Source organism: Eleutherodactylus coqui, chromosome 4 (genome assembly GCF_035609145.1).
Source record: "Eleutherodactylus coqui strain aEleCoq1 chromosome 4, aEleCoq1.hap1, whole genome shotgun sequence".
NCBI lineage: Eukaryota > Metazoa > Chordata > Amphibia > Anura > Eleutherodactylidae > Eleutherodactylus > Eleutherodactylus coqui.
Window position 1 is genome coordinate 150,749,770 of NC_089840.1, and position 13,286 is coordinate 150,763,055.

The window sequence follows — 13,286 nt, forward strand, 5'->3', positions numbered from 1 at the left end:
CTGTGTCTATGTATTAAAAACCCCGGTCAGACTGGGGCATGCAGTGTGGGACGAAGCCCACCTGTATTTAATCTGACGTTAGCTCTACTATCCGGGGCACTGCATTGGGACAAACTACAGGAGCAATACAGCGCTAATAAGACGTGCACAGCTACGCTAGCATAGGAGTCTGCTCTAGGCCCGCGATTGCTGAGGGTTTGTGCAGAGGCCTATGTCCTTGGTGCAGTGAAAGTCCGCTTCCTGCCTAGGATTGCTGAAGCTGTGGGCCGAGGCCTATGTCGTGGGCGCGGTGCAAGTCTGCCATGTTTGGCCGCTCAGATCAATTTTTTGTTCATGTCTTGGGCTTCCTAGGACCCCCCTATGCTGTTGGTGCAAACTTAGTTCCCATCGCGGTGTTTGACCTGTCTGGCACAAAGGCACTGACTGACTTGGGTAGAGGGCAGAGCGCTGACGGCTTTCCCCTTGCAGTGTGGATTGAGCTATGCGACACCTTGACAGAATGAATACTGTGTGGCACATGGATTCCCCATTGCTATGCCCACGTTTGCAGCTCCTGATGGAGGTGGCACAGGATTGGAGTTCTCATTGCTTCTGTACAGCATTGTGGGCTATCGCCCCGCCCCTTTTAAAGAGGGTCGCTGCCTGGCCCTGCCAACCCTCTGCAGTGTGTGCCTGCGGGTCCTCCTCATGGCAGACGCACTTATAAATAGACATGAGGGTGGTGTGGCTATGAGGCCAGCTGAAGGCTGCGCTGGGACACTTTGGTGTGCGCTGTGAATACTGGGTCGTGCGGGGGGGTTGGGCAGCATGTAACCCAGGAGAAGTGGCAGCGGAGTGTCATCCAGGCAGTGATTGTGCTTAGTTGGAGGTAGTGTGGTGCTTAGCTAAGGTATGCCTTGCTAATAAGGGTTTGTCCGAAGTAAAAATTGGTAGGGGGGGGGGGGCACTCTTGCCGCTATTGTGGCTTAATAGTGGGACCTGGGAACCTGAAATGCAGCCCAGCATGTTGCCCCTCGCCTGCCCTATCAGTTTCTGTGTCGTTTCCAGCACTAATGAAAACCTTAACGATCATCGGCGATATACAAAAATGCTCGGGTCGCCCATTGACTTCAATGGGGTTCGTTACTCGAAACGAACCCTCGAGCATCGCGAAAAGTTCGACTCGAGTAACGAGCATTCGAGCATTTTGGTGCTCGCTTATCTCTAATCTTTATATATGATCTCCATTTGAAGTGGTCCAGCAATGCCAAAAAACGTAATGATCCAGCAGAGAGTGGGGGAATCCCCTCTATTATAGGTGTTCCTAAAGTAGTGTACATGTCTGTTCCTGCTGAGACAGAGGGCCACACAGCACAACTGTTGGATTTCAGTGCAGCAGGGAGAGGCGGTCTAGAAGTGGAGGGGCATGCATAATTAGTGAGCAGCATGACTCGGGCTTACTCGAGATGGGTCAGTTTGCATACAAGGCACCATGAAATAAAAGTAAGTTTTTGCATTAATGCACATTCTACTGTTTTTTACACACAAAATGTCCAGAGTGTGTTAAATCTGCCCCACACCTCTATGGTGGTGGCTTAAGGTCGTAAAATCTGAGGACAGAGTCCCTTTAAAGGGGTTTTCCCACTTATTTTTTTTTTTTAAAAGCTGGATATGTCCTAAAATAACAAGAGACAATACTTCCCCTCAGGAAACAGCTGAGTGTCTCCGGCTCCCTGTATGTACATGAGGTGAAAGTCAAGTGACCACTACAGCCAATCAGAGGCCTCAGCATCACCACCCTGAACTCCTGTCATCATGGTGCCCAGGATGCAAGTGCTGTTACCAGGAGAACATGTGTTGACACTGTGGCCTCTGATTGGCTGCAGTCGTCACCGGACTTCCCACGGACATATATATTGGGAGATGGAGCTGCTCAGCTGTTTACCGGGGGCTCAAGAGAAGCCTAGTATTGCTTCTTGTCATTTTTTTTTTTTTTGTCATGCCAGTTGTTTTTCTTTTTTTTTTTTTTAAAGTCGGATAGCCCCTTTAACACAAGACTGTTTTCTGGAAGAGACCTGCATCTTTAAAATGTTGCTGTTTTATTTTTTACAATTGTAGGAGAGAAAAGTGCAGGTATGGTTAGATACTAACCTGTTGCATCTATTCTTTACTAGGAGGATAAGTCATTTATCATGTGTCAGGGGGCCGCTTCTCAATTTCTTTTAAGTAGATACACAGAACGCATGTGTTGGCCATATGATCATCAGGCTGACAGCTATTAAATGTGTTAACACTTTTTAATCTAATTTTACATTTTTCCACAAATAAAATTGGCATATTTGCAAGTGTCAGGAAGCTTTTTGTAAGCCCTATTAAAGACAATGCTTTCTCTACACGCATAAATAGTACTACTGTCGGCTTTATTGTAAAGGGGATGGCAATTTTCTCCTTGAATTTTTTTAATTCCAATTTTACAGATGCAGATTTAAACTATGGTATTAAAACTTTAGAAGAAATTAAATCTGAAAAACAGAAGGATCGAGAGATGGTGAAGGATGGTAAGTTGTCAAATTATATATATTTTTTACCTTCAACGTTTGTAGGGGCGGCTTTACATGGGGCAACTATTGGCTAAAAAATTGCTCAAGCAATTTTCTGTGATAGTTGCGAAAAATCACTCGCTTGTCGCTAGTCACTCAGCTCACTGAAACAAAGCCGCTAGTGAGTGAGTTCTCACTTGGTGTAAACGGGCAGTCATTCAGCTTTGCCAGTGAATGGAGGCCGGCAGTCAGAAGAGATCTTCAGCAGGCTGCACCTCCATTCATCGAGCTACTATCAGTGCAAGCACTCAAGCCATAAGTCTTGGGATGACAGCTGTGCCTTGTAAAGCCACCCTAACACAGATGAGCGAAGCCCCAACACATGAAAGGGTGTGTAAGAAATATTTACTTTGCTCAGGAGTTCTTTCATGTGTATTGTATTTGTATAAAGGAACTTGTACTGTCTCATGTGAGTGTGCGGGCTATGTCTGTCGGACATGCAAACCTGGTAAGATACTGTTATTGCTGCAACAGACTGGTAAACAATTGTCCAACTCTGGGAATTTTGTTTTTAAAAACTGGCTGCAAGTGTTGTAAGACAATAAAAGAAGCACTACTCATCTGTTTTTTTCCCTCAACTATCCAGAGCTCAGCTGGTCCTTCCTTACAAATTCCTATCACATGACCACTGCAGTCAATTAGTGACCACGACCATTACATGCCGTTCTTCTGGCATTCCCGATGCTAGGAGCTGTGATGAATTCAGTGGAAGCTGTGCCTGCATTGCAAAATTGTCTTGCTGCAATGTGCACAGACCTGACCGCTTCAAGCTATGTACTCACTGACAAGTGGGCCCAATAAACTGTTCTTCACCGGGGGTCCGAGCAGCAGACCCCCATCGATTTAACTGTTGATAACCTATCCTAACAGTAGGTCCTCAATAGTTAAGACCCAGAAAGACACTTTAAAGGGGCGTTCTGGGATTTGGCTGTTGATGCACTATCCTCAGGATCTAGGTCATAATTAGTTGATTGCCAGGCGTACGCCGCTTTGGACTCTCAGCAATCGGCTGATCCTCTGGCTTGCTGACAGTGCAGCGGGGCTAGAGGTCGTTATCAGTGGTCAGGGCTGGAAGTGTAATAGACAACTTTGTGATCGCTTATTTTTTACACACCTACAATAAAGTTACACGAAACCTCTTTGCAAGTCATTAGTAACATAGATTGTAAGGCTGAAAGAAAAACCTATGTCCATCCAGTTCAGCCCATCACCCCCTAATGTTGATCCAGAGAAAGGGGAAAAAAACAAAACAGTGTAGTAGAAGCCAATTTTCTTCATTTAAGGCCGCCTGCAGACGGTCGGGAATTCTCGCAGCGGGACCAGACCTGAGCCCCTGCAGGGACCAGCGCGGCACCCACCTCTCCCGCGGCTCCCGCCCTTTGTGTCGGCTGCCGGCCAGCCGGCGCATGTGCTGAGCCGGCGGCCCAGGAGTGACATTTCTGTGCGGGGCTCTGTGAGCCCCTCACAGAAATAGAGAATGCCGCAATTTGTTTTCCGCTTGTGATTTTGCACGGACAAATCGCGGCCATCTGCCTAGGATTGCATTTTCTAATGCAATCCTATGGCAGCAGCCGCGGGCGGAAATTCTGCGGGAAATCCCGCAGCGGAATTTCTGCCCGTGTTCAGGGGGCCTAAGATGTAATAATTCCTTCCAATCGAACGATCAGAAAAAAACCCAAATCGCCGACCCTTCCGAGTAATCGGTGATGTAACATTTAATATTGTAACACTCCAGAAAGACGTCTAGGCCCCTCTTATACTTTTTTTTATCGAGTTCATCATCTCCACGTCCTCCGGAAACCCTGCCACTGTCTCACTACACTTACAGTAAAGAACCTCCTTCTGTGTTGTGTAAAAATCTTTCCTCTAGATGTAGATGTTTTTGTTTGTTTTCAGATACAGCTACCTTTTTTGAAAAAATTGCAGACTTCTGTGTTTTGTTTTGTTTTTGCCAGATTATACAGCTTCTCCAGAAATTTTTGTTTCCCCTTCTAACCAAATAGAAAGCATTTCAGTTCTGCGAACCATAAAGTTCAGAAGCAAAGGTAACCAGGTTATTGCTTTCATTGTTAAGCATTTTGGTGTCAATGCTTTATTTCAGTTGGTCTTAGCCTCAGATCTCTTAGATGATCATTCACTAAAGTATTGATAACTGAAGTATTGATATTGGAGACATGGATAAGCAGCTGAACTGACCGGCCTCATGTAGTAGGAGCATTAATACACTATCCTGACCTAATCCTGGGGCCCCCAGAACTACCTAAAGCCAGAGGGGATTCTCTTGGAGAATCCCTGTAGTCTCTGCGGCTGCAGGAATATCAACAGTGGTCGCACCATGTTGTGAGCGCCGCCATCTTGAGAGGGATCCTACCCATTCAGGCAGCTTCTGGAGCAGTGGGAGGAGGACCTGGTGAGGTTTGATTTGCTTTTTTTCAAGACATTTAATTTTTTTCAATTATTTTCTGCCACAATCCTCTGCGCACAAAAACTTTTTTATTTTTTTCATCGACCTAGTTATGTGAGGTCTCATTTTTTAAATAGAAACAGATGGTTGCAGATTGGTAGGGACTACTTGCTATTTTTAAAGGTAACGGTCCAGAGGAATCTCCTTTATGCTGCCTGCACATGAGCGGAAATTCCGCGTTGGGATTTCCCGCTGCTGGAAACCTGCATAGGATTGCGTTAACAAACGCAATCCTATGCAGATGGCCGCGATTTGGCCGCGTGAAATATCGCGCGGCAAACAAATCGCAGCATGCTCCATTTCTGTGCGGGGCTCGCAGAGTTTATTGAATAGAGCTGTATCTAGGGCTTGTTGGTGATGTGGATGCCAACTAGCAAATTCTACGGACACCTTAGTCTGACGCACTTCACGTATTGATCCGATCATATGAACTACTATAAAAGTTATTAATCACATCCTTGTTATAATTGATACATTTATGTGTACACATATATATAATAATGTGTATGTTTAGTTGTATGTACATTATAATTTGTGCTGTTTAACAGATTCAACAACAAACCTTAGTTTGGCACAAAGACTAGGAAAGCGCAAGAAGTTCCCAGGAGACAGCCCACTGGGTATTGCAGTTACTGCTTTATTTTGTCAACACTAATGTAATTATAAAATATGGACAGTAATAAATGTAAAGTCATCTGCGTATAGTTCTGCTTAAATGTGAATGTTGAATTGCACTGTGAATATTGGAAGAGGTGTATTTATAGATATTCTTTTACTTCTACAAGTTTCTTCGGGTGGAGATGTGCTGTCTGCTGCAAAGAAAACGTTATCAGAAAGACTTGGGAGGAAGAATACCCCATCTACCGACAGCCCGGAGATTCACCCCAAGAAAGGTATTTATTGCAAAAAACTGAGTTTTAGTAACTGGTTTAAACCAATAATCTTCCAGAATCCAGTAAACACAGTGGCTAAATGTCCTTAGGCAGACCGAAGGCCGTACAGGCTGGGGTCTGTCTTCCTGTTGTCACTTTCTCACAGCTTTCACCCCTCTCAGTAAAATTTCCCCTGAGTTCACATAAGTGCTGCACCCTGAATATTGCATCTGCTTTATATGTGACCTAGTATGCTTTGGAAGTTAAGATCTTGGCTTTAATACATGATATTAAGATCTAGGATTAACCCCTTTAGTGACCAGCCATGTGTGTTTTATGGCTGTCACTAAGTTGTCTTAGGCTAGGCCGCTTTAAAAACACGGCTGCCCAGTTTAAGGCCGGCAAGGAAGTCCCGTGTTGGGAAGAGACAGGACTCAACTGTCTGACAGCCAGACTCATGCTCTAATGGCCGGTTGCAGGGAAACCTCTGACCCATTCCATTTATCCCCTTACATGTCACAATCAATAGCAATGTAAGTAGTTGACAAAGAGGGGGCTGACATTCACTAACTCTCCTCAATGCCATCACGAGGAACAAACCAATAGTTAAATACTTGTGCAAAATGACATGCTATAGTTTTCACAGAGCCACTACCTCCATTGAGTGATATCTAATCTTGTTTAATCCAATAAAGTGAGCAAAATAGATAAAATTACTCATAACATGCGTTAGGTAATACTCTCGCCTCTTAATACATTTTCTCCAATTTATGGATTCGTGAGCAGAGAAAAAAAAAATATTGATCTGTATGAAACCAGTGATCTTAAGACTGGTATATAGGACGCACATCCATGTCATTCCTCATAACCAACAGAATCACTGCCATGCTTAGAGAAGGAGGTAAAAGTATACATCATTACTTTTGTTTTAGCAATAATTTGTGCCAGCAGGTGTCTGCTCCAGAGAGTGTACACAGCATGCAAACCATGCCTGGTAGGTTAGAAGTCTCCTTTGTACTGTGTGTCCCTCATTAGCCTGCGTCACACCTAAGGGTAGTTTCACACGGGCGATCGTGAGATCATCGCGAGAAAATTGCATCTTTGTATGTGAGTTTTGAGCATTGGCAATGCTTTTTCTTGAGAATAATCTATAATTATAATAATTTTAATCTATTTATTTATTTTTTACTGTGAAAGTCAATAGGAGTTACTAATGTTAAAATTGCTTCGCACAAAAATTGCAAGTTCGTGCAATGCGATAAACAAGGAGACTTCATAGGGAAACATGGAAGAAAAAAAATTGCACATCGCAGAAAAAGAGAGCATGCCGCAATTTTTTTTTCACAACATAGCATCAGTAAAAACATTGCAAATGTGAAGGAAAGCATGGGTTTTACAAACATGTGTTTTGTAGCGCTGTCGCATTGCCAGAAAATCGCACAATTTTGTAGCCTGTGTGAAAGCGACCTAAATAAAAGGGGGATGCTTTTAATGAAGACAGAGCTTGAGCAATCTTGCAGTGGAGAAAGGGTTACTGTAGGAAGCTGCCAGACTAGTAAGAAGAGAATGGTAAGGGCATGGGCATAGGACGGGGCCTTGGTCACACACAATGAGCTGCATGGGCATGCAATGTTACAACACAGACTGCTGGAGATAGGTTATACTGTGGGTAGGACCATACCATACCCATAGGTTATACTGTGAAACGCTGATGAGAGACGGCGCTCCACCCACTGGAAAACAATATTTCAAATATAATGAAACGGAAAAATAGGGACTTACACGGTGAAGGTGGATGGGCCTCTGCTGAGGGACCCACCACCTAACACCTCCACGTCCTGGTAGGCGTTGTATATAGGTACAATCTCCTCTCTCCCGTCCGGAAATAAGGAAATGATGACTGCCGGGATTCCCTGCTATAGCAGAGCTGCAGGGTCGTGCTAGACCCTGATCAGCTCTGACAGAGGCTAATAGATAGTAAAAAAACCACTTGCATACACAAATAAAACAAAATTACAGAATAAAACAATATATACATAAGAAAATAACCCAAAACAGTCGCTATAAGCGCCCGGTAATCCAAAACCGTACATAAATATCAAAACGTCCGAAACAAAATGAGGAACCCGTTCCCATACTTTATTTTAGCGTAAATATACTAACTAAAAAAATAACTAGAAATGTTAAAAAAAAATAATTTTTTTTAGATTTTACCACCAATGACACCAAAAAACGGGGAAAAAAGTCATTGAAAAAGATATTTTAAAAAATAGCCCTATATGTCACGGAAAAAAAAACGCAGCGGAAATAACTTTGATAGCTAAAGGTAAAAAAAATAGGGCAGTAAAACCCCCACATGGGTAATATCTCTAAAAAGTGTCTGGTCCTTTAAGGCAGTGTTCCCCAACTCCAGTCCTCAGGGACTGCCAACAGGTCATGTTTTCAGGATTTCCTCAGTGTTGCACAGATGTAATTATTGTCAGCACCTCAGACATTGCCACAGGTGTTCTTACTATAGGAGATCCTGAAAACATGACCTGTTGGTGGTCCCTGAGGACTGGAGTTGGGGAACACTGCTTTAAGGTGCAAAACAGCCTGGTCCCTAAGGGATTAATCACTGCGGGTCGCTGCTGCCTCTCACATGCACAGACACAAGGCAAAGCAGTCCCACTTTACCAGTACTTACAGTGATGCTAATCCCACTAATCTATCTTTCTCCTCAAGTGATAAGAGTTGTGGTGAACAAATCTTTGTTTTTCAGTTCAAATTTCCAGACCCTTGAAGGATAGACTTGGTTTACCATCAGAACAGAGCAGCATAGATGCGGGTAAGTTTCTTTTGGAAGTAGTTGAAATGTGCCAAAAGAATTGTTTCATTTTTCATGTTTATCCCATATTCTCTGGGTAGTCCAAGTCTATATGCCTCTAGCACACAGTGACGCCTCACACAGATTCTCTGACTGTTGTAGTTTATGAGCTATTACTTTTAATTTAAATTGGTTCTCCAGGACTTGGGATAGGTCATCTATGTGAATTGAATGGGAGGGCATTGCACTACCAGGCACATCCTCCTGTACAGATCAGCTGCTGTGTCCCTTAAAGGAGATGTCCCGCGCCGAACCGGGTTTTTTTTTTTTTTCAACCCCCCCCCCCCCCGTTCGGCGCGAGACAACCCCGATGCAGGGGTTAAAAAAACCACCCGCACAGCGCTTACCTGAATCCCGGCGGTCCGGCGTCTTCATACTCACCTGCTGAAGATGGCCGCCGGGATCCTCTGTCTTCGTGGACCGCAGCTCTTCTGTGCGGTCCACTGCCGATTCCAGCCTCCTGATTGGCTGGAATCGGCACGTGACGGGGCGGAGCTACACGGAGCCGCTCTCTGGCACGAGCGGCTCCATAGAAGACTGCTGAAGACCCGGACTGCGCAAGCGCGGCTAATTTGGCCATCGGAGGCCAAAAATTAGTCGGCACCATGGAGACGAGGACGCTAGCAACGGAGCAGGTAAGTAAAAAACTTTTTATAACTTCTGTATGGCTCATAATTAATGCACAATGTATATTACAAAGTGCATTATTATGGCCATACAGAAGTGTATAGACCCACTTGCTGCCTCGGGACATCTCCTTTAACCCCTTGAGTGGCACGCCCGGAAATTTTCTGGGACGAGCTCCACTGCTCATAGCGATATAGCCCGGAAGATTTCCGGGCTGTGTATCACTATGGGAGCTGCAGAGCACAATACCACAAGCTGTGGCAGTGTGCTCTGCCTGCACGGTCCCACAGAGAACAAAGCAGGACGTTAAGAAGCAGGAAGATATTACCGATATGCCGGCAATCTCCTGCTTCTAATGTCCTGCTTTGTTTACAGGCTGCTATAGAGACCATCGGCTTGTCAGAAGCAAGCCGATGGTCTCTGTTGCAGGGAGAGCTGGTGCTTGGCTGTCAGAGGACAGCTAGGTACCTGCTCTTACAGCAGAGATCAGAGAAAACCTCTGATCTCTGCTGTGTTAACCCTTTCATGCTGCAGTCTATGTGACTGCAGCATGTAAAGGGCTGCCACCATGGGACCCCCCCAGAATGTGATCAGGGAGTTCTGATGGGTCTCTGTGGAAGTCCCCTAAAGGGACAAAAGTAAAAAATTATTTAAAAAATAAAATAAATAAAATTAAAAACATGTGTCTCCCTTTGGGCCGCCTGCAGACGAGCAGGTCGGATCCGGCGGCGAGAATTCTCGCCGCGGGACCCGACCTGAGCGCCTGCAGAGACAAGCGCGTACTCACCCGCGCCCAGCGGCCCCGGCTCTTTCATGTGCCGGCTGCCGGGCAGCCGGCGTATGCGCAGACCGGAGCCGGCGGCCGGGTGAGTGACGTATCTGTGCAAGGCTCTGCGAGCCCCGCACAAAAATAGGACATGCCGCGGTTTGTTTGCCGCGTGACATTTTGCGCGGCCAAACCGCGGCCGTCTGCATAGGGGTGCGTATTGTAATGCACTCCTATGCAGGCTTTGAGCGGCGGAAATCCCGCCGTGGGATTTCCGCCCGTGTGCAGGCGGCCTTACTTTGTGAAAAATTAAAAATAAAATTACACATGTGGTATCCATGCGTCGTAATGACCCAGAGAAGGAAGTTAGTACATTATTTAACCCCTTAATGACACTGCCCCTTTTTTTCTTCTTTCCCCATTTCTTTTTTTCCTCCCCCCCCCCCCCCCCCCCCCCCCCCCCGTTTAAAAAATCATAACTCCTTTATTTATCCATCGACGTCGCTGTATGAGGGCTTGTTTTTTTTGCGGAATGAGTTATATTCTCGACCCCCTCCAGTCTGGCTTTCGCTCTCTACACTCGACCGAAACTGCCCTTACAAAAGTAACAAATGACCTGATGACTGCAAAGTCGAGAGGTGATTACTCCCTACTAATCCTCCTTGACTTGTCTGCTGCATTTGACACTGTCGACCATAATCTCCTTCTCACTATGCTCCGCTCTATTGGTCTAAAGGATACTGCACTCTCCTGGTTCTCTTCCTACCTCTCTGACCGCTCTTTCAGTGTTTCCTTTGCTGGTTCTATCTCTGCTCCACTTCCTCTCGCTGTCGGGGTACCCCAGGGCTCGGTCCTTGGTCCCCTTCTCTTCTCCATCTATACTGCCCCAATTGGACAAACCATCCACAAATTTGGCCTCCAATACCATCTCTACGCTGATTACACCCAACTATACACCTCCTCTCGTGAGATCTCTGGACCATTCCTCCAAAATATCACCGACTGTCTGTCCGCTGTCTCTAACACTATGTCCTCCCTTTTTCTCAAACTAAACCTCTCTAAAACTGACCTCCTTGTCTTTCCACCTTCTAACCGACCTCCCCTCAACATCTCCATTCCAGTGTCTGGCACCATCATAACCCCCAGACGGCATGCCCGATGCCTTGGGGTCACACTGGACTCTGACCTCTCCTTTACCCCCCATATCCAATCTCTGGCCCAAACATGCCACATGCACCTCAGAAATATTGCTAAAATACGTCCGTTCCTAACCACGGACACGCTAAAGACGCTGGTGGTTGCCCTCATCCACTCCCGGCTTCACTACTGCAACTCGCTACTCATTGGCCTCCCCCGCACTAGACTCGCTCCACTCCAATCCATACTAAATGCAGCAGCTAGACTCATTTTTCTATCCAGTCGTTATTCAGACGCCTCTGCATTATGCCAGTCGCTGCATTGGCTGCCCACCCACTGCAGAACTAAATTTAAACTCCTCTACTTCACTTACAAAGCTCTGCATGGCGCTGCACCACCATACATCACCTCCCTACTGTCAGTACACCACCCAGCCCGCTCACTCCGATCGGCTAACACACTCAGACTAAACACCCCTGTAATACGAACCTCACATGCTCGCCTACAGGACTTCACTAGAGCAGCACCCATCCTCTGGAATGCTCTACCCCAAGGCATCCGGACAATTCCCGATGCACGAAATTTCAGACGTGCCTTAAAAACACACCTCTTCAGGGAAGCATACCAAATCTCCTGACCTAGTCCCTCGCCCCTCCCTATGGTGCTCCACCCTGTTTGCCTTCTAATAAATGATCTGTACATAAAATTTCCTATTGCCTGTGTTCCCCCACCCCCTGCACCTCCTGTACCACCCTCAGCCCATTTGTGTCTAACCCAATGTACCTCACATTGTATTTGTTGCAATTGTTGCATTGTTTTGCATTTATCCATGCCTGAAAGCGCTGCGGAATAAGTTGGCGCTATACAAATAAAGATTATTATATTTTTCAATGGTGCCATTTAAAGTACCATATAATGTACTGAAAAACTTTTACAAAAATCTAAGTGGAGTAAAATGAAAGAAAAATGACATTCCACCATCCTTCAGTGCGTTTTGTTTCTACGGCACACAAACTGCAACAAAAACGACATGATAACTTTATTCTATGGGTCGGTACGATTACTAAGATACCAAATGTGTATACTTTTTTTTTACTATAGCACTTGTATTTTTTTTCAAAGACATTTAATTTTTAAAAATTATTTTCTGCTGCATCTTCTGCGCGCAATAACTTTTTTATTTTTTCATCGACGTACTTGAGCAAGGGCTCATTTTTTGCGGGACGTCCTGTAGTTAACGTTGGTACCATTTTGGAATACTTACAACTTTTTGATCACTTTTTATTGCATTTTTTCTGGGAGACAGGATGACTGAAAAAGGGCATTTCTGGCGTTCTTTATTTTTTTTATCGGACTACGTTCACCGTGGGGGGTAAATAATGCACTATTTTGATAGATCAGACATTTACGGACGCGGCGATACCAAATATGTATTTTTCTTTTATGATTTAGATTTTTTTATTATAGATATGGCAAAAGGAGGGTGATTTAACTTGTATTACTTTTTTTCCCTAATCTCCATACAAATTTTTTCACAAAAGTTATGCAATACATTATATATACCCAAAAATGATGCCATCAAAAAGTACAACTTCTCCAGCAAAAAACAAGCCCTCATATGGCTGTGTCAATGGAAAAATGAAAAAGTTATAGCTCTTTGAACGCGACTGCAAAATTAGTTGAAATTAAATGATTGGCCCATTTAAAAAACCTGCCCTGATGGGCACGACAGGGGGGTAGGAAACCCGCCACTCAAGGGGTTAATTTTGTTAATCAATGGGACTCCCAAGGGTGGGACCCCACCAATCAGGCACTACTGACCTTTCCTAGCTAGAACATGTCCTGTGTTAAGCTGCCCGACCAAGCAGTTACTTAATAATGTAGCCAATAATGGATTACCCGTGCCCGTAGTTGGGTACTGAGAGAGCGGAGTTGCATAATCAAGGCATTTTGGTAGTTGATGTGCCTGATTAGG

General features: G+C 45.0%; 1 protein-coding gene across 5 annotated transcripts in view; it reads left to right on the top strand.

Moving 5' to 3' along the window:
• Positions 1 to 13,286, top strand: part of LOC136625805 (zinc finger CCCH domain-containing protein 11A-like) — a 76,360-nt gene that overhangs the window by 22,838 nt on the left and 40,236 nt on the right. For all 5 annotated transcript variants that reach the window (XM_066600308.1, XM_066600312.1, XM_066600311.1 and 2 more), the window contains 5 exons: positions 2,457 to 2,537; positions 4,535 to 4,624; positions 5,592 to 5,663; positions 5,829 to 5,936; positions 8,677 to 8,742. In XM_066600308.1, the coding sequence (XP_066456405.1) occupies positions 2,457 to 2,537; positions 4,535 to 4,624; positions 5,592 to 5,663; positions 5,829 to 5,936; positions 8,677 to 8,742 (417 nt within the window). The remainder of the gene's footprint in view (positions 1 to 2,456; positions 2,538 to 4,534; positions 4,625 to 5,591; positions 5,664 to 5,828; positions 5,937 to 8,676; positions 8,743 to 13,286) is intronic.